Below are 21746 nucleotides of genomic sequence, written 5' to 3'. Positions count from 1 at the left end.
AGCCAGGCATTTATTTTAGAAGAACTTAAAAGACTCATGTGAGAAAGCAAAATAAAGGCTTACAGCCTAAAGAAAATTAAATAAATCCAAATGGTTATAGGACAGTAGACTGCTGCCAAGGCAAAGGGGAAGGAGTCCTGAAAGGTTCCTCTGAGTGAGATGGAGGGTGCAGAAGACACCAGGAAACAGTGTAGGAAGGCACTCTAAAGTTGTATACCCTGAACTTACATTCTGAGATGTCCCCCTGTGTATATCAGTTTGCTCTAAGATCTTTGTAGATAAACTATATGCTATCAAAGTCTGCTGATAGGTCTCATGGAGGGATAGAAGAAACAGTCAAAATGAAAGATCATGATATTGGGTGATGGGGTTAATATGGCAAGGCAAGCACCAAGTGTCAAATTGTAGCCCTGGTCAGTGTCCAAACATTCCACCACGTATGTATGGAAGAGAACACAAGTGAGGCGAAAATTTGAAGATTAAAAACCAAGCTAGAGCAAGATGCAACTGGCTGAAAAGGAAAACTAGCAGTGAGGGAGGAGAAAAAAACAACCAGGAAGGAAGAGTTGAATTCATTTTGATGATGAAATGAGCAGAAAAGAAACAGGATAAAGCCAAACTGAAGTGCTAAGTATATGCTGACTCTCTTACAGTGGTAGAGGGGGCTGGTGTACTAATGAAAACCCTTAAAGGACCATTACAAGAAATCCCCTTGCCTTTAATTTGTTACTTGAAAGTGCATTAGGTAATTAACATTTTATAGACACTTTTATATCACAGTCTCATGAAAGAAATCTATTTCTGCACCAGTTTTTAAGATTTCCAGTCACTGTTATTTCCAAATACCAATTCTTGCAGCAAAGACCTACTTTTCTTTTCTTTTTTCTTCTCATCTTTCTTTTCTTCTTCGTCACCTCCAGCTCCAAGTAAGGTAAAAATAATTCCAGTTTGAGAATTCACACCTACAGCTGTAACTACCATTCTTCCAGAACCTTCCATTACATGAGTACCTATAACAACAGAGAACTCTGTGAAAATTTTAATGGGTTTCCCTACAACTACCCAATTTCAAATTTCAGTAATACTGTTTTTAATAAACTCAATATTTAATAAAGTAAACTAACATACTGAATCTTAAACACTTGTGCTTAAAGATTAAGCAGTCTGCAGTCATTCCGAGTTCAAACTTTTATCACCATGTGACAATAGGAAAATGATAAGGTATGAATTCCTCATATAAAATACAGAGTATAAAATACAGAGTATAGTAACCATATTTCATAAAATGTAATGCAATTTATGTTTCTCAAAAATATAAATGAAAAATAATCATATTGCCTGGAATGTTTGGGTATTGAATGAAGCCAGTATTAGCTATAACATAAGCATGTAGGGCATGAGAGGTAACATTTAAAAAATATATCACACAGAAATATGCGTCTTGCCAGAAAAACTCCACAGAACAAACATGTTCCCATACTCAGTCCTACAATCTCTAATACAGGCTTTCAACTCAGCTTACCAAGGATACTGCCAAGTTCCCTAACTAGTTTCTCTGCCTCCCTAGCTTATCACTTATCACACAATATTCCTATAGTGTGATCTAACATCCTTCTTAGAGTTCAATAATTCTGACTCTACACATTGACTTCTTGATCAAGTCTAGTACCTTCAGGTGAGAACAACCACTTTCTCAATTTTGCTTTCCACAACTCTAACATAAAATTCCAATCCAGACAGCTAAGAACAGAATTCAGACCATGTGCTTCACAATAATCTTGCAAGTTGACAAACATTATTATTATTTTCTAGAAATTTGCCTAAAGGTGTACAATTATCACAACGAGGCAAAGATTCAATTTAGCTCTGTCAAAGACAACAGATACTTATACCAACCGATTTCCTTAATGTTCTCCAGTTTTGCCACCAGCTTATGGCCAAGTCAGTGCTCAAAGGATATTTGCTAAATAAAACTATAAAGTTCAAGCACTTCCTCCAGTCACTAGAATTCATATTTGACTACAAATTACTGGGTAACTTACACAATGTGAACTTTCAGCGTCTTTGATTTTTCTTTTCTTGCTTAGAAAAAACAAAAACCCAAACAGAAAACCCTACATTCTTAGTGTTTTATTAATTACTGCATTCGTTGTCAGTGAAAATAAAAGGTAAACACATGAAATTCAGAAGGATAATATTTATTAAGTATGTATAAAAGACAATTTCTTTGAACGACCTTGGCTTTCTTCAGATTTCAGTTTTCATGCTCTGTTTTTCCTTAGTCCAAATCTGCTCCAATGTTAACAGTGAATGTGCTCAGGAAAAGTAAACAGTTTTTGTTCAGGTCCTATCCCACCACTAACCGAACACTGCTTTTAAAAATCTAAATTTAAGAAGCCAAGAACAGCAGTGAGAGATGGCATCATGAGAGTAAATTTAAAAATAAATGCATGTCATGGTTTTTGGTACATTTTTGGAACAGGGAAATAAATGTAGAGAAACTTTCCCATCCGTACTGTGATAAGGGACTGTGCAAAGTTATTTCAGTCTTTTCTTGAACATGGAAAATTTATAGAGTTCTCTTGGTATCTTGGCATGTTAGGAAGGCGAGTGTATGTAAAGTTTACCAGTCATCTTTGTCAGAGGACCAAAGCTCAGTTAAGAGGACCAGGCTGAAACAGCTAACACTAAGTAAATAAACTACACATACATAAAAGTCCATGAAGTATAAACATCAAAAGGTACCACAAGGCTATCTTTGTTTATCCAATATAATAGCCAGGGAGTCTATGGTGGTAAGATTATGATTGGGAGTATCTCCTGTCCTCTTTGAAAGGACTATGGGCCTTACCTGGTTAACAGTAATTTTAGTTTCTTAGAAACATGGCAAATGTAGTAAAAAATGAGTATACATTACTCACTCCAATATTCCTATTGTCAATTACTCATATAACCAGACATAAAAAGTTTACATTTTAGATACATATCTAACAGTTCAGTGATTGTAGTTGATTATACAAACTTTAGGTTTCATTTAAAACAAAACTAACCAGGTCCTTGCAAATCATCAGAGTGCATTTTTTTTTGTCTTAAACCTATAATCATTCTTTAATATTTGACTTTAACAGGCCATAAGAGTAAATGTGATATATAAAAAGTTTAATAGATACCAACAGGCTTATATTTGAGTTTTATCCTTAACACCATCTTTCAAATTTCTTCATCTTTTGGATTCTATCCCCACTTATGAAATATACCTCTGTATCCCAAGATCTGCAGTATACCTGTCATTTCATTAAATCTTCATGCATTCTACAGGTAACAATTTCTTGGCTTTTAGTAAAATATTCAAAGTTTATAAATTCATACCCGATAGAAGTAAGGGATCTTTATCTAGAGACTTCTTAACATGATCAGATTCACCAGTCAATGAACTTTCATCAATTTTCAGGTCATTGCCTTGAATTAGTATGCCATCAGCTGGAAGAAGATCACCTGAAACAGAAGACAGCGATATGCTGAACCATCCACAAGTTCAGCACAGCTTTAAATCTTGCAGGTGAATGCAGTGCTTGGCTTACCGTACTTCACTTGGGCAATGTCTCCAACAGTAATGTCAGCTACAGGTATCTGGATGACTTGACTGCCCCTGATGACGGTGAACTTCTGTTCCTGTTCAATTCGACTTTGCAAACCTCGGAATTGTTTCTCCTTACTCCAGTCATTGAAAGCTGTCACTAACACCACACAGACCACTGATAGGAGGATCGCAGCTCCTTCAATCCACCCGGTTTCACCTTCACCTTCCTCTTCCCCAACAGAGACTTCTCCACAAACTGTTCAGAAAGAAACAAAATGGCACTTAAAAAACACAAAGCAAAAACCTGAGAGAACATTTTTGGTTTTTTACTTCATCAATTTTTCCCAGAGCTATGAACACCACTGAACTCAATCCTTCTACAAAGGTAAGAACCTTACTCTGTTAAATTCCAATTCCCAAACTTTTAGAGGGTGCCAGTAAAGAGTAAGCATGTGGAGAAGACCAAACTTCAGCCAGCAGGGAAGTTACAGGCATACATCTTCCATGTGTACTGTTTCATTCCAGGTAGACCCAATGAAGTCAATATTTCAACAACACAATTTCAGCTTTCTAGTGCTTGTCAGCAATGACCATACTATAGTCTATAAAGTGTGCAACAGCATGAAGTCAAAAAATGTCGACACCATAATTATATACAGCTTTGTTGTTGAAATTGCCAGGGATTGTGGGAGTTTCCAACAACTCCTAAGTTTTGTGTGGTGTGAGTGCTACTGTGATACAGATGGTGAGGGTTGACTGTTCAGGGTAGTGGTTGCCAAAGGAAGAGCTACAAAGCAGCAACTTCCATGAGGAAGACAGGATGACCAATATTTTTTTGTTTTATTTTAAAAGGCAGGGTCTCTGTGTGTAGCTCTGAAACTGACTATGCAGAACAGGCTGAGCCCAAACTCTCAGAGATCCACCTGCCTCCATCTTTACTTTTGAGTGCTGGAATTAAAGGTTGTATTTAGGAATACACACACACACACACACACACACACACACACACACACACACACACACACACGCATTTAACAATTAATGAAAAAAGAGACCATGAGTTTGAAAGAGAAAAAGGAGGGGTAGATGGAAGGGGGGGAGGGTTTAGAGGGAGGAAAAGGAAAGAGGAAAGGATGTTAATTATTTATAATCCCCCAAATAAAATAAATAATAAAAAATGGTAAGTTAAAAAAAAAAAGGATGAGACTTGCCATATCAGATGCATTTTTACAAGAGTTTCCTGGAGCATTTAAAGCTGTGTGGTACCATTTTATCAACAGCAGAAGGATCATTTTCCAAGTTGAAATCAATCCTCTCATACACGATCACTAGATATACACAATATTCTAAATCCACAAGTCAATTCCACCTCAAGATGCCATTTTGTTTGCTCATCCATAAGCAGAACACAGTCATTTCTTCAGACTGGTAGTCCTAAGTTAGTTGCAATCCACCCTGTTACTTGCTCTACTGTGGTCAAGGATTCCTTGGAGTTATCCATGAAGGCAGAATCAACGCCTTCCAAATCTGATGCTTTCCTCCACAAACCATGGTATCTTGGCTAGTGAATTCTTTCCTTAGTTTTTCAGTTACTTTTCCTTTGTCAAATTACATGGTATCCACAGCCTTAGGAGATATATTTCTATTTAAGATACCCAAAAGACAATTATACTTCCTCAGTCCATAGGCTATAAAATAGATGATGAGCAAGCAGATCTAAAAACATTCATTTCACCATATACCTTTATTGGAGCTATATAGACATATATATTAGCATAAGTATATAATAGTTTAAGTATATATATAGTCTAAAAATGTATATACTCTATAAATAACTATATTGCTACAAACTGTCAATGATCATCTGAGTGTTCAGCAGCTCTTGTGTGTGTGTGTGTATAGTGGTGGAGTGTTGCTGTGATGCTGATGGCTCACTTTCAGGTGTATATAAAACAGTAAGCACAGGAGACCTTAATATTGGGCTTAAAAACTCTGTAAACCTTGTTAGGATAGATGCACTATGAGGCAGGTTTTGCTATTCCATTTACAACACACAGGCAGAGTAGGCTTAGATTTCTGTGGAATGGCAAAATGATCATTGGCTTCCACTACCTGCATTAACCTTTAATAAGAATGAGCCCGCCCCTGGAAGCTGGGCACTGAAATCATCTCTAGTTGCCATCGTTGATGGTATTTTCTTCTAATACAAGGCTGTTTCATTCACACTGAAAACAGTTTTGTGCAGTTGCTCTCATCAATGCCATCAGCTACACCTTCTGGATAATGTGTTTCAGCTTCTGCATCTGCACTTGAACCCTGGGCTGTGATTAATTGAGAATGGCCCTTTATTCCAGCCTCATGAACCAACCTCAGCAAGCTTCAAAGTTTTCTTCTGGAGCTTCCTTATTTTTCTTAGCCCTCAAAGAATTAAGAATTTGGGCCTTGCTCTGGATTACACATTGGCTAACAGGAAGGCTATGTGTGGCTGGCTTGATCTTCTATCCAGATCACTAAAACTTTCTCTGTGTCAGCACTGAATATGTTACACTTGGTTACTCCACCATATGAACCTACTGGGTGGCAGACACTACTTTAGGAAAACAAGGTAGGTAGGTAGGTATGAAATACAGAGTTTCACATAAGACATCAATGTGGTGATATCTTGTTTGTACAAATAAAGATTGTCTGAAGATCAGAGGATGGAGCTTGCCAGTAGCTAACCATAGAGGTCTGGGGGTCTGTACAGACAGACAGGAAGTGAGATGGCTGGGCGGAGAGAGGATATAAATGGGAAACAAGAGCTTGCACTCATTTCTGCCGGTAAGCTAATGAGGTAAAGGTGGCTTTGGCTTGCTCCTTCCCTCTGATCTCTCATCATTTTCCTCTGTATCTGACTCTGGGTTGTTAATATTTAGACCAATTAAGAGCTCCATTTACATACCAATAATTATCTATCCATAAGTTCATAACAAAAATAAAACATGGTTGTATATTACAAAATAAAGTGAGGTTGAATGAGCCTAGTAAGTTGATCTAAGATACAAACAATATGTCAAATGGTCATGGGAACCATCAGTATACAGATGGAAGGAAAGAGAATTCCACGGAGAGACTGGAGTCAGTAGTAATTGCTAAAAAGCAGAAAAGCACTCAGAAAAGGATGGGATTTGACTCTTTAAGGCCCTAAAATCACAGAAAAGTAGTGGACCTGGTTCTTGTTCTTTGGGGCTGTGACCTACTCAAGTCTAAAACTGACTCAGTGGTTCATGATGAGCCACAGAAAGACGAAAAGGACACAGATGCAGGGATTCTTAAGTTTGCTTTTCTTTTTATTGTTTTAGCTATTTAGTCCATGTAGGCTTCAAGCTCTCCATATTCCTGCTAAGTTTCCCACTAGTTGAGATTACAGGCAGGTGCTACTATGCTGTCACTGGCAATACCCTTTCCTGAAGCTTTGCTTTGGGTGTTCACAAATTTACCAGAAGGGATATATTTTTTGAAATACTACACACAAGATTATGTCCTCTGAGATGAACTGAAATTTCCGAAGCTACCGGTTGGACAAGCTGATAATGATGTCAAAAGTAAAAAGTGAGTACATGAGTAATTGTAGAAACGACTAAGCATATTCCAGAAATGTGCAGAAACGAAAGAAAAAAATCTGGAGTGTGAGGTTACTGGGCAACAGTCAATCTTGGAGAGGATTTCTTCCTTGAAACAACGTTCAAGGAAGAAAGGATAAACGTAAGATCAACTTGGGATGAAGTTAGTAATCACAAAAAAATAAAACAAAAAAATTTGAAAGTTATCAAAACTCAGCTATCAGTGTGCACAAAGCATTTTTGTTTGATGAAGTAGAAGCCAACGATCCACTTAGTGCTGTGTTGACCCTGCCCCAATTCAGTTATCGGAACTTGTATTTTAATTATTTTCTGGCTGAATAAATGACCACATCATTGGGTACAATTACCAATTGAATGAATTTATGATGTAAAGCTACCCCATACAAAGCAACAATAAAGAGACTAACTTTCTGAATTAGATCAAGTCTGGATTCAAGAACATATAAAGGTTGTGATAGTTAGAATGTAACGACCCTCATAAGGAGTTATTAATAGATGAGGCTTTTGTTGGGGTAGGTATGACCTTTTTAGAGTAAAAATGTCACTGAAGAGGTAGGATTTGAGGTCTCATATATGCTCAAGCCATGCCCACTGTCTCAGTTCACTTCCTGTTCCCTTTGGATCAAGATGTATATCTTAGCTATTTCTCCAGCACCTGCATGCCATCATGTCCCATTATGATAATAATGGACTGAAGCTGTAAACTGTAAGCCACTCCAATTAAATGTTTTCCCCTGTAAGAGTTGCTGTGGTCATGGTGTCTCTTCATGGTAATAGAAACCCTGAGAAAAAGGTCAAAATACCATGTTGAACACTTTCAGCAATTCTGGAAGCAAGATGACATATTATCCAAATGAAGTACCTGTATGAATTTCCATTTCACTTATTAAAAGCATAGAAACAGAAGATAGTATTATCATTTCAACAAAGCTTTTATGTAATAGACAAAAAAGACTGAGAACCAATATAGATTTGGTAGGTATGTTTTTCCACTATACCCCCCCCCCCCCCGGTAGAATCATGGAAATAAAGGCCATAATTAAGTTCATGAAGTCTTATAGAAGAAAACCAGTAATAATTTAATCTCTATCCTTTTATTTTTCCAATTCCTACTTTTGAAATTATACATTATAAAGATACAGTTGCAAATACATGTAATTAAATTCAGCACTCAGAGGTATGGGTTCAATTTTTTTCTAAAAGAGTAACCATAAAAGATTAATGACAATATAACAGAGGTTAAGAGAAAGGAATCGTGAAACAATTATGTCATTATCAGCTTTAACTACTGAAACAAGTATTTTTCACTAAGCTATTTCAAGAAAACATGAAACGACATATTTCCTTTCATATATGGCTCCACTCCACATTACCCAAGATCACATGATCTTTGAACAGAGGGTAGTACAGTATCCCTAGAAACTAAGATCTTTTCCAGCTGGTGACCACTGAAAACCTTTTAGATGCTATAGGGACAAAGAAAGTAAATCCAAGATCAAAGGTGTATAATGTTTAATTCTTTTAGTCCTACTCTGTAAACACATTTTACCAAAAGTGTCCCCCTGGAAACATATTCAAACAAGAGAAGTTTACATTCTACCTATATTTACCTCGAGGCATGTTTGTGTGGAGGCCAGGTATTCTCCTCAGTCATTCACCATCTTACTTTTTTAAACAATGTCTTTCACTGAACTTGGAGCTCACTGAATTTTGCTATGCTGACTGACCTATGAGCTCCAGGAACAAGTCCATCTTGTCTTCTAACAGTGTGCCTTGCTTTTTATATGGATGCAGAGGCTCCACACACAAGTCCTTATGTTTGAGCAGTAAGTACTTTACCAATTAAGCCATCTCCTTTGCCCTAATATAACAATTTGATTTATATATACCCTGAGAAATAATTACCACAATCAAGTTAATTCTTTTAAATGTTTCCACTTTGACATACAGGGAATATCTATACCTTAACTCACATAATCAAAAGCTCTTTGGAGTCCTTCCTCAAGACCAAGTATAAAGGGTTCCCGAGACAACAAAGGTTGAGAATCACTGCCATGCAGACACTAGTGATTCAATAATTATATATATGGCACAGGCTATTTTTCACTGCCAAACAGTATTAGTAAGAAATGTTGATAACGCAAATTTCTTTAGAAGATTCACAAATAATGGACTTTCTTAAAATTTCTGCATTTTGATTTGAAAAAGTATTGGGATGGCAGCACACGGGTAGTACATATAACCACCAAATAACTTTCTACCATGGAACAAAAACCTAGGTTTCATTGACAAGTTCTACTGGATTCTGAATCTTAAAAGGCTTTAGGGTAACTCTAGATTATCATCTCAGATGTATTCAATTAGCAGAACCTCGAACAAATCTGGTGAAATTTCTAGTCACTACATACTATAAATGAAGTAGGTTGGATGCCAGGAAGACTGGCTCTAGACTTTGCTCATAATAAACCTCACACCACTAAAAATATTTTCCTTACAGTTGAGAAAAAATGTTAGTAATTTCTTTATTAATTTGTTAACTAAAATCTAGAATACCAATTTTTAATATTCTATAGTGAAGGTTGGGTATTGGAAAACTGAGAAATTCAGTTGTATGTTTTAAGAGCTGTAAAAAGCACGCACACACTCAAACAGATGACTACATGGACATATGTAGATGTTTTAGAATCTGGAAGGTTTCTGAGTACTATGTAGAAAGTGGTAAATTATTATTTCCTTCTGATTAGCTTGTCTTCCTCTATTTTTTTCCAAATGCGCGCGCGCGCACACATACACACACACACACACACACACACACACACACACACACAAACACACTATTTGCTTAAATAAAACCTTGTTTTGTTTTTGCCTAAATACCGAAAAATATATTACCAAAATATCTTCTTACTTATACTGGTGATTCTGATCCAGGCACAATTTTATGTCCCTGTGAGACAGGTTACAAAACCTGGGTGCTTTTTTGGTTCAGTGAACAATGAGGACTGTTTATGATAAAATTTTAAGTTCAGAAGACCTGCTCTACACTATTTAAGATAAACAGGCATATTCTGTGACCAACTTCCTTAAAAATCAGTAAGACAGAAGTGTTTACACAAGTCCTAGGCACACCTTTGTGAAATTTCTTTGTATTTTTACCTAGCCAACTTCTAGAGCTAGCATTTTTCGTTTAATTAAACTTTTCATAGTGTAGAAGGCTTGAGAATGAAGCCTTCACAAACAAAACATTTTAAAGACTCAGTCCTTTGATATCAAATGCTATAGGATGACTTGAATGTACAATCCAAAATTCAAGCTAGATTCTCCAGTATACAGATCACAGTAATAATAATATTCATAATAATAAAGCCTTTTAAAAGGCAAAGAAGAAATGGAAAAAGAATGAGAGGCACAGAAAGAGCCCAATGAAGCCACTGGATAGACACCAAAGCCGATCTGCCTCTTCTATGTTGTACCTCCTCATGTGTCCCCACACAGATTCAATCTCCAAAAATCCTAAGCACTCAAATATCTGAAACATTCTGAGCATAGGCACAATGCCACAGCGGAAAACTCTACCCAAGAAACTGGGCAGATAATTCTTTAAAAAATTGTATAAAATACCTTCAGGTATGTACATCTGAATCATAAATACATATGGTATTTAGATAGGCCCGTTCCTCAAGAATTCGATTGTCTGTGTATTGTGTAAATACTCCCAATCCAAAGACATGAACCCCAACACCTTGGTCTCAAGCATTGCAGTATATGGGATAAATAACACCTTGGTCTCAAGCACTGTACTAAACCTGTGTATAAGCATTTCTATGTAAAACAAAATCAAAATTTAAAACTTGAACCCTTGATAGCAGGCTGTATCATCCATGTGTAGTGCCCAGATGTAGAACTATGTCCACACTATATGCATTCATGGAAGAACAATTAAACTGTGACTCCCTATATGACGCAGGCAACATTGAAACTCATAAGTTACTGTGAAAATCATTTCGGATAATACATTTGCTGTGCTTAGACCAGAGCCTAGCACACAGCAGTCAATAAATTTTCTCTGGCTTTATTATTATTATTATAACTATAATAACAATAACAATAATAAAAATAATAATAATTAGATCTTAAGTAAATATGGTGAACTAGCATCACCCCCCTACCCCATTTACTTACGTGCATTATCCCCTTCTGGAGGTTGATAAAAAGAAAGGCCCAATGATACTATGGCTGCAATTTCTAGTATAATTAAAGTGACATCTTGCAATGCTTCCCATACTAATTGAAGAAAGGTTTTTGGCTTCTTAGGAGGTATAAAGTTCTTTCCAAACACTGTTTCTCTTCTTTCTAAATCTGTAGGGTTTCCACTTAAACCTGATTAAAAAACAAAAACAAAAACAAATTTTGGTGAAGTGTGACAACTTTTAAGTGAAAGTATCCACTTCATTAGAAGTGGTTTAAAATGGTTACACTTTAGACGGTGATTCACAGGCCTATACCAGAATGTTTACTTTTGTTCTTTAGTCTAAACACACAGAGTTTAAGTCAATGAGAAACATACAGAGCTTTATTTGAAGCACACAATTTTAAGTAGCCAACTTAAAAGTGGATCACATGGGCTTGGACAAGCTCAGTGGTAGAGGGCATGGAATAGGTGGGAAGGACCTTGGTTTCATGCCTAGCACTGCAACGCCCCCACCTCCATTGTTTTAAAATTCCACTTTCACTTTCTTAGTTGCTTATTTTGACCATACTTCTTATAGACACCAAGATACCAGAACCTATTATGAAAATCTGATAGGTTTTTTTTTTTAATGCTAAAATTAAATGCTTCTTGGGTTTTAGGAATGCTTTCCTTTTTCTAAAAGGGGGAAGTTTCTATAAGAAAAAAATATACAAGGCAGATTTGCTCAAGTACTGAAGGCTGGCTAGCTAATCTGAAGAACAGAGTTAATTTTAACACAATCTCTAAAAGCATCTCTACTAAAATGTTGGTTTTAGGTAGATTGATAAGATTTTTTGTTGTCATGAAGCGGAAACTCCCAGTGGCCTCTCAAGGGAAACTGTAGCCACCAATTGCTGGTGGGGAAAAGATGCACTGCAGGATGGAACATTCACTGATTAGGCTGTGGAATGGGAGATTAAGGAAGGTTGGACAAACACCACTTTGTCTTTCCTTTACCCTATAAAGCATAGTCCCTCCAATTTAATCTCATCCATCCAGACAAACCCAGGTATATAAAGAACTCTCCAATGAAAAATACACATACATGCACATGTTGACCAAGCAAAACCAGACAGCATCCACAGATCTCATTTTTCCTTAGTTTATTTAAGAGTGCTGAAGGTGTCAGAGATACCAGAATAGTACCTTTCATCAATTTTGGCCTTATTTCAACCTGTTTTTTAAAGCCCATTTATGAAGTCAACAAAGAAAACAGGAAAGTCCACATTACTAGAAGACTCTTGTCTTCAGTGTTTCAATACATCTCAATGCTGAAGCAAGCAAAGGGCCAAAGAGCCAAGAAAAGGAAACAAACAACAGATCCAAAGTTGTCATTGGTTTTGTTGAATGTACCAAAAGAAGATTCTAGAGAATGTTCTCACTAGCAACTGTACATGGACATACTGCACAGTTCAAAAAGCCTTGATGACAAGTCAACCTAAACCTTCCAGTACTCTGAACTCTGAGATGGAGTCACCAGAACAAAGTCAGAGAAGACTACAGTAATAAAGGCGACACTGGAAGTCTGGGTAATTTGTTTAGTTTCCTGTTTCAGTTATCTCACGTAGAAGAAGGAAGCTGAGTCCCAGTCTGCCCTGTGTTGGTGGTCTCCACTATCTAAAGAAATGCATATATATATATATCATACTGACTGTAGATTACCACTGATCACATAACTAGCACCTGATCAGTTCAAATATTACCATTATAATTATAAAATATTAGGTCAAAGTTTTTATTAGCTACAGATGTTTTATGTTAAAATTGAAAAGTCTCATAGTTAAAAACAGCAAAAAAAAAAAAAGTACAAAGACAAAGGGAGGCAGCTCTTAGAATTTCTTATTTTCTTCTAAACATCATATAGGGTTAATTGCGCTATGGTCACACATGCCATTAATCCCAGCACTCAGGAGAGGCAAATGGAGCTCTGTTAGTTCAAGGTCAGCCTGGGCTACAAAGTGAGTTCCAAGACAGCCAGGACTATTACAAAGAGAAACCCTGTTTCAACCCCCACCCCCAGTTGTAACCCCCCCTCCAAAAAAAAAGATCATATATGGTTAAGCATATGCTTGTAACACTCAACAATGAAGCTGGGGAATTAGAAAACCTAAGATGCAGGTCCCATACTGATATCTTGTGTCACTTTACTTGGGGGTTTGGGGGGAGGAGGGCATGCAGTACTCTTTGATGGAGTATTTCACAGGTTGTTTTGAAGACAAGGAGAGGGCATTAAGTTTGTAAGTCACAAATTACAGGGTAAAGTTTATTAAGTAGAGAGAAGACAGGTTACAAATTTTAATACTATAAGTTTCACGCCCATTTGGAACACAATCTTTACTTATATATAGGTTTAATAATCTTAGTATCATGAAGTGAAAAGTTTTGTTGAGTTGCCCAAAGATGGTATTTACTGGTCATCAACTACTTCCAGACACTGCTCCACATGCTAGGAGCCAGTTTTATCTTCAGTAAGTGTGAATTATATTGGAGAGATACAAACTGATAAAATTAAGAAATTGAAGGATACCTGTAATTCACAGAACACTGATTTTACAAGGCCACCAGAATTCTCTCAGTGGACAACATTAGCCTTTCTAAAAAACTACCATCTAAATGAGTCTGAATGGCAACTAGTCAACCCTGTGATAGACCAGAACAAAGCATTTCCTGTAGCACAAACAAATGCAAAGACTGAACAGAGATCAAAGCAAGGTTACAAGATTTAGGAACCAGAAAGCAAACCACTGTGGCTAAGGTCCAGTGATCAATGAGGAAAGAAAGAAGAATGAGTCAGAACAGGGAAGGGACAAAAAAAAAAAAAAAAAAAAAAAAAACAGGGCCAAGATCATGGAGGATACGAAGGAAGATTATTATTCACTTTAACTGTGATGGAAACCACCTGAAGGTTTTTAAGCAGGGAAGTGATAACTAATGTGCAATTTAGAAAGGTCATTTATACTGCCATGTTGGAGTGCCCCAGGAAAAAGACTAGTCAAGAGGCAGTGGTACAAAGAGACAAAGGTGCTTGATTCTGGGTTTTAGATGTAGAAGCCGAGAGGAGTAACTGGATCTGCCAGGTACCTTGGAAGGAGATCAGACAAGATGAAGAATTGGAGGTGGGATGAAAGGGAAAGAAAAGAATAAAGAATGGTATCTAGACTTAATGTTTAACTTTTTTTTTTTTTTTTTTTTTTTTGGTACAAGGACTTGAGTGGGGGTGGTTTAATGGAATGTTTGAAGCAGGTGGGTTTAACTGAAAATCATAGCTAATGTGTGTACATGTGAGTGGGTGGATGGTGGTTATTTACCAAGATAGGGCAGGCTTGGAGAACTGCAGATGGTGGAAGGGCAAAGAGGAATTAATAGTTCTATTTTGTAGACTTGAGAAAACAAGTGCCTGTATCTAGTAAACAGACAAAATTTCTGTGCAAAGTTTGAACAGAGGGTTAGCAACATACAAAGATTCTGGAGACTGGTTACATGAGAGTTTTCTGAAGACCAGAATAAGCAGGCAGGAAGGAATAAAATGAAGTTCCCAAGGGGAGGTGGGGAAGGATGCACCAAGACACCAACCTAGGACAGAATGAAACATGTTTGGGCAGCACTACAGAAGTTTCCCTAAGAAAAAGGGTTAAAAGAGTATGCTGAGATGCTGTGAGAAGGCCCAGTAAGATAAAGGCAGAAAACAGCCTATTTTCTTTCATTAGACAAAAGATAATGGCCTTGATAAGAACCTTCCAGTAGCAAAGTGTGGAAGAAGTCTAATTAGAATGAATTAAGACAATGAGCAAGTGGAAATAGTATCTATTGTCTGCCCTTTCTCCCAAAGTGTGATGGAGTGGGGAGAAATACAACAGTAAAGGTGACTTAGAGTGGGTATTATTTGTATTTTGTGTTTTCAAAGATGGCTGGCAGATAGTAAAGCAAAGTATCTACGAACGGAAATGAGGAAAAAATAGAGTTGGTGACAGAAATGATGATGACAGATATATGAAATCATGAATATTATTAGAGTAAAACCTGTGAGGAAGCAAGAAGGGATGGAATCCAGGCTGAGGGTATCAGTCTGACAGATCAGGAAGATACTGCCACTGCAAGAAGAGCCATTGGTGATGAAACTACTTGGTCCCAGTTTTTAAATTATAGAAGTAACAAATTATCAGAACGAACTTACAATAAATACAATGAAAAATCTGCTGAGTTCTTGGCATAGTGGCAACAAGGTCATGGTCAAACACTGGACTGATCTTCTAATAGGACAGTTAGCTTGATAAAGAAAAAATACAACCACAACCCATAGGAACCAGCTTCAAAATTATACTTTGTATGTCTACATCCACCAAGATGGGGAGTAGAACTAACCTAAAGTTGATCCTACGAACATATAATATCGATACACAGTGCTATCTTGCACTTGAATGAAGAGAGAGAATAAAATCAATTATACCAAGGAAATAAGGCATCTCAATTGCTGACTGTGACTTATGAAAGGAGGACTAGTTTTACTGAAGTGTTTAAAGCAGGTGGGTTTAGCTGAAAATCAGGGCTAATACATTCCACATACAACTAGAAACTGTGACTATGGATGTATATATGTGTATATATACACATATGTGATGGTGAGATGGCTGCAAGAGATAAGGTGACTGCCCTACATGGGAGAAAAAGATGCAGATTCAAAAGTATGTGGAAATGTGTTCATGTGCATCCTTGTCGTTTCAGTTTTGAAAGAGGAGGTGATCCCTTCACCTGCCCTCAAATTATAGGTCTACCCATCTAAAGTCAGACTTAAATATTCATTTCCATATGCTACCGTGTGCTGGACACTGTGAATAGGTACTGAACATACAAGAGATGGGTCAGGCAGGATGCCTTTCCCTGATTCTTGACTTTAAAATATCATAGTTTGGTAGGGGTGACTAATAAGCAACCATCTAGACACACTCAGTGTAGTATGTGTTAAAAGGCACTGTAGAGGATATTAGGGAATACATTTGGGAAAATGGAATACAAACAAAATTTGCAGCTTCCAACATGAAGAATCAGAAAGGGGGGATCAACTTAGAAAGGTCAGGTGGAGCAGATCATAAGGAGAACTGTAGGTCTACTCGAGGAGTCTAAGCATCATTCCAAAAGCAATGGGAAACTCTGACTTCAAAACTAGAAAAATGGTAAGTGTGTGGAAGAGGAACCAATTATCACCCTAGATGAATTTTCTTAAGACAAGATGTCAAATCCCACCCATAGGGTAAAGTGAGGACAGCAGGGAAGAAGACACTGTTGGTAAAGAGAAAGTTAGAAGCTAGAATTCTCAAGACTTAATGACCACATGAGAACAGGCAAGCAAAAAAAAAAAAAAAAAAAAAAAAATCAAAGGGATTCAAGTTTCTAACTTTGTAGCAACATGGGTAACAGTTTCAGCAAAACACTTTGGAGAGGTTCATTAAACAGGGCTGTGGGAAAAAGATAAAGAATTGGGACTTCAAGGCTGTGGGGAATCCCAGGTTGAAACTGCTAACATGGCAACAACCAGCACCGAGATGATGGGTGGTGAAGTCACAGGCAACAAGAATGGATGGCATTGCCCAGAAGTACTAATTGACAGAAAATCATAGAGCAGCAACAACCTCAGAGAGCACAGGAGGGGAAGAACAGCATCTACTAGCAAAGAGAACTCCAGGAGTATGTTGGGGAGACAGAAAGGGAGTATTTGAAAAGGAATTCAGTTCACTGTTAACCTAAAACCTAAACTTAGAAGCACAAGAGAAAACCAAGGACATGCTACTTCAGGCTCACATAGGACTTTTAAAATTATATACATGATACAGAGTTGGAGAACTAGTTAAAATGATCTTTTAAAAAAATCTATAAGCAATGAAAACAAGTGACCAGAGCAAGGATCAAAATTACATGCAATTCTCTACTACGGTGTCAATACATTTCTAGGACAAGGTCATGCAGGATCACAGAACTCATAAACATAAAACCATACATGCTAGCACACTGTGACCATGCAAACACTGGCTGAATATCGGTGCTAATCTGCAAAGCCAAGCACAAACCATGGGACATCAGAGCATTTTGTACCAGCCTGTAAGTCAATAATGATTTATCCCTAGGGAAAGGTCAATTTTCTCCAAGAGTTAAAATATATCACAACATGGAGACAAGGTCAAAGTACAAGAGACTTACTTCTAGGAAGTGCAAATATGAATTGTCACTCAAAACATGGAAACTAGGCAACCAACAACAATGGCTATTGATCCTACCCTGCTTCCCACTGCATACTTCGTTTGTTGCTCTCTATTGCCATCTTTTCCCTCCTTATTGGTTTTTTAGCCCCTCTTTTTTTCCTAGTCTTGATAACTGCCACTTAAAAAGGTCAGTTTTACTTCTTTCCTTTGTGGTGCATGAGGCTGTGCCTATTAACTTAGCATCTGTTTTTAATGTTTATGAAATTTATTTTTATACTGTGGTTAGTGTGGTATTACTGTATAACAACTATGATACTGGAACTAGATGCGGCATTCCAGACATCTACAGCAGTCTACTCTGCCATTCAATGTAAAGCACAAGACAGCTAACACAGGGTTAAAGCAGAAAAGAAACCAGAAATGACTGTGAAAACTAAAGGACTGAGAAATGGAGTTTGAGGTATGAATGAGTCAATATAGGAAAATAACATGCAAAAGAAAAAACAGTTTAAAATAATTTTATGTGTTAGGTTGTTACAAGCAGATTGTTCTGACATCAAACTACACTCTAGAGCTCTGATACATGTTTGCTCTAAAAGTTCTAAAAAATATCATTAAAATATGACATTCCAAGTCTCAACTTCATTTTACCCTGAACATTTAATTTTAATCCCCTTGGGAATTATGATGATTAATCAAAAAAGATGGAAAAATCTCATTAGGCTCAAATATGTTCTACTGGTCAACACATTTGTATTATTCTTCACAACAGGTTCAAACAGTACTATTTCAAAGAACATGTGGTACAGTGGCAAATGAGGAAGAAACATAGCTGCTTGGATAGGAAGGGCGTGTTTTTAAGGACAGGGTGCTGAGAACATCACAGTCTGGATCATGAATGCCTACCAAAAGGCTCTTCATTCACCCCCTCACCCCACGATCCAACTGAATGCGTTCCTCTGCCATAGATTCTTGCTAATAATTACTGCTTCCTTACACCCCAAAGCCAACAGGCCTAGTAATAATGTAAAACCCCTTAAAACTGGAGTCAAAATGAACCATTCTTCCTTTCAGTGCTGATTATCTAAAATATTCTGTCATTGACAGAAAGCTGACACACAAAACCATTTATCTACCATGTAACTCCAAAAATAAGTTTGTTTTTCCATTGGGGGGGGGGATGTGCTAGGAGAAGAGAACAAAGGCTTCTCGCTCTCAGTATCTTCACTCCAGTATAAGTTATAACAAACTGAATTTTTATAAAAGGCAGTACACTGTGTCAGCTAAAATCTATTCAGAATGAGACCACAGCTAAAGTGACTTTGGGCAAGCTGTTTAACCTTTTTGGGAGGAGTGGTGGCATTCTTGCTTGTAACGTAGGGGGAGGAAGGAGTTTTAAGGATAAAACGAGTTAATATTTGTAAGAAAGCATGAATAACCAATCTAGCACAAAATGTTTCCGAATATAAGTGCTATTGTATGAGTTGTTGCTATTCCTAAGAAATGAATTAAGTTGCTCCTTCAGACATTACACAATCTAACACAGGCACCTCTGGAACAACTGATTTCCCTTTTCCATTCATTTTTCTCTTAAGCCTAATATACTAACACTATATAATTTAGTCGCTATACATCTAACTTGGTGAACTGTCTATCTCCCTTTCCTGACCATAAAGTGCAGATCTTTAATGTTTGTATGTATGTATGTATGTATGTATGTATGTATGTATGTATGTATGTATGTATGCATGCATGCATGCATGCATGCATGCATGCATGCCTGGGGCCTAGAAAAGTTACCTGTCACATAGCAGATACTTTCTAATACTATACTCCTACAAATTAAAAAACACATAGACATATTTGAGTATAACTTCTAAGTACTAGATGTAACTTAATTTTATGCTCAGAATTTCTTTTAACAACTTGCAGTGCCTTTCCATTTTAGGGAGATATACATATGGAATCTATGAAGCACATGAGATTACCAGGTGTGATTAATGGCTGTGTTAGCAAGTGACTGATAAACAAAAGGACTGAAGGGACAGGGAACACCTTTAGTTTCAGCAATAAAACCCATATGCTCTGATAAACCATTTTAGTTCTCTCTTTCTCTGAATACAGATTAGTCTAACAACAAGGGATTTACTAAGCTCTAAACACACCCTTGGCCACACAAGCCCCATCTGTGTACTTCTGATCCTGACTCACTAGGATTTGGCTGGTTGACCAGTGACAAAATGTTAGACTTCGGAGTGAAATAGTTCTAATAAGTGAAAGCTATCAAGAGTCCTTTGGAAATATTTCTATTAAGCTTGCTGCCATTTTGGTTATATTTCAGTAACTATAAACACAAATATCATACTTACAGTGGACCGTTTTGTAATTTTTTAAAAGAATACTTCAAAATGACAGGTTAATTTACATAGACTATAAAGACCGGTTTTGTACAAATTTTAGCAAACATTATTATGAAAAACATGATCAAGAACTCTGTAAAACTAGAAGAGAGAAAAATAATGCATAATTTCATTTGATGCTCCAAAACATAAACAATAAAGACAAAATGTTAAGTGTTGAATTAGTTCTCTAGACACCATTCATGGCTTCCATCATGCTGTCACGAGTAAAATAATCTCTTCTTCCCAGAATTTACTAAAAGTAAAATTTTCCAATTAATTCATTAACTACATCAAAATCAAGGTAAAATACTACACAAAATAATAAAAGAAACTGTGGTGCAAATTATTGAGAAAATGTGCTTTTAAAAATGACAAGTCATGAGAGGTATATTCAGTAATTAGGAAATAAAGACTAGTAACTCATAGCAACAAAATTAAAAATATAGTTGGTGGAAGGGCAAACAATTATATAACTGAAAGTGAAGTTCAATATACACCTTTTGCAGTTCTGGACATCCAACCTATGGATTTTGCATATTAGGAAATGCTCTGCTACAGGGTTACATCCCTAGTCACTCAATATGCCTTTTATGGACAAATGTATATGATGAACGAGGGTTCTATAATGTTAATACTTCATGTTAATTTGCTGTTCATGAAGCATTAAAACCCAAGTGATGAATGCTTGGGTTTTAGATGAAATATAGTAAGTATGAATGGGTAAAGAAAATTAATAAACCTACTAATGGAGAACAGCACCTTAAAGTATAATCTAACATGTCAAAACCTTAAGTAATTTCAGATCCTGTTTGCATAATGAAAAGCTTCAAGTTGTATAACATTACTATAGTATAACAGGAAGTTTACAATGCTAATAGTTCTGACTTGAAAAGATACAGAAAAATCTTGAGGCATCTTGCAGAAAAAGACCTCAAGCAGTGAGACTACTTTGTTTTAGGACATGTGTAAGCATGGACACTGAGTTCCTCAACACTGTGGTACATCAGAAAACTCAGAGAGCATAGCTAACATAATTAGTAGTGAGCAATTCACCCATACTACATAAATATTTTCAAATATGGTATGATTTAAAAAATCTTGAATAATTTTGAAAATTACCTTTTGCTATTACATTACATATCACCATCAGTAGTAATGCCATAAAAATGTTGAGAAAAATAGCTTTCATAATTTCCCTATAACTATATAGAATATATACCAATACAGTATTTTAAAATTAAGAACTTCCAATCTTATTAAAATAAATTGTACCCACTGAACACTTATCCTCATGTCTAGAGCTGTTTCTTAAGATGTCACACAATCTAATACAGGCACCTTCAAAACATCTGCCTTTCCTTTTCCACTGACTTTTCCTAAGCATAGATACTACCATTCTATATATTTAATTTACTTGCTTACTTTCTCCTCTGAAATGCGAGATACTCTCTTCAAACTCTGCATTCCTCATTTTGTGAACAATAATATCAATATATAAAAGCTCAACTTTGTCAGTTCATTTAAAAGGTCATAGTACAGCAAAGTCCATACTATAAAACAAGGAACTCATGAAACTAAAGCATTTCAAACAGGGAAATTCAACATAATTTGACAGTATTAATGTTTATCAAGTGAACAACTTAGTGCCATCTAATTTAAAATTTTGTGTTCAGACCTCGCCAACTGATTATTAAAAGTTTAGATTAAGTCCCATGA

General features: G+C 36.6%; 1 protein-coding gene across 3 annotated transcripts in view; it reads right to left on the bottom strand.

Moving 5' to 3' along the window:
• The window catches only part of Atp2b1 (ATPase plasma membrane Ca2+ transporting 1), a 108322-nt gene that overhangs the window by 32667 nt on the left and 53909 nt on the right, over window positions 1–21746 (bottom strand). For all 3 annotated transcript variants that reach the window (XM_035451794.1, XM_027394135.2, XM_035451793.1), the window contains exons 3-6: window positions 11386–11583; window positions 3582–3836; window positions 3370–3495; window positions 870–1010 (exon numbers count right to left, since the gene is read on the bottom strand). In XM_035451794.1, the coding sequence (XP_035307685.1) occupies window positions 870–1010; window positions 3370–3495; window positions 3582–3836; window positions 11386–11583 (720 nt within the window). The remainder of the gene's footprint in view (window positions 1–869; window positions 1011–3369; window positions 3496–3581; window positions 3837–11385; window positions 11584–21746) is intronic.

Source organism: Cricetulus griseus, assembly GCF_003668045.3.
Source record: "Cricetulus griseus strain 17A/GY chromosome 1 unlocalized genomic scaffold, alternate assembly CriGri-PICRH-1.0 chr1_0, whole genome shotgun sequence".
NCBI lineage: Eukaryota > Metazoa > Chordata > Mammalia > Rodentia > Cricetidae > Cricetulus > Cricetulus griseus.
The sequence above is the reverse complement of the archived record's forward strand: the minus strand, read 5'-3'. Positions and strand labels throughout refer to the sequence as shown.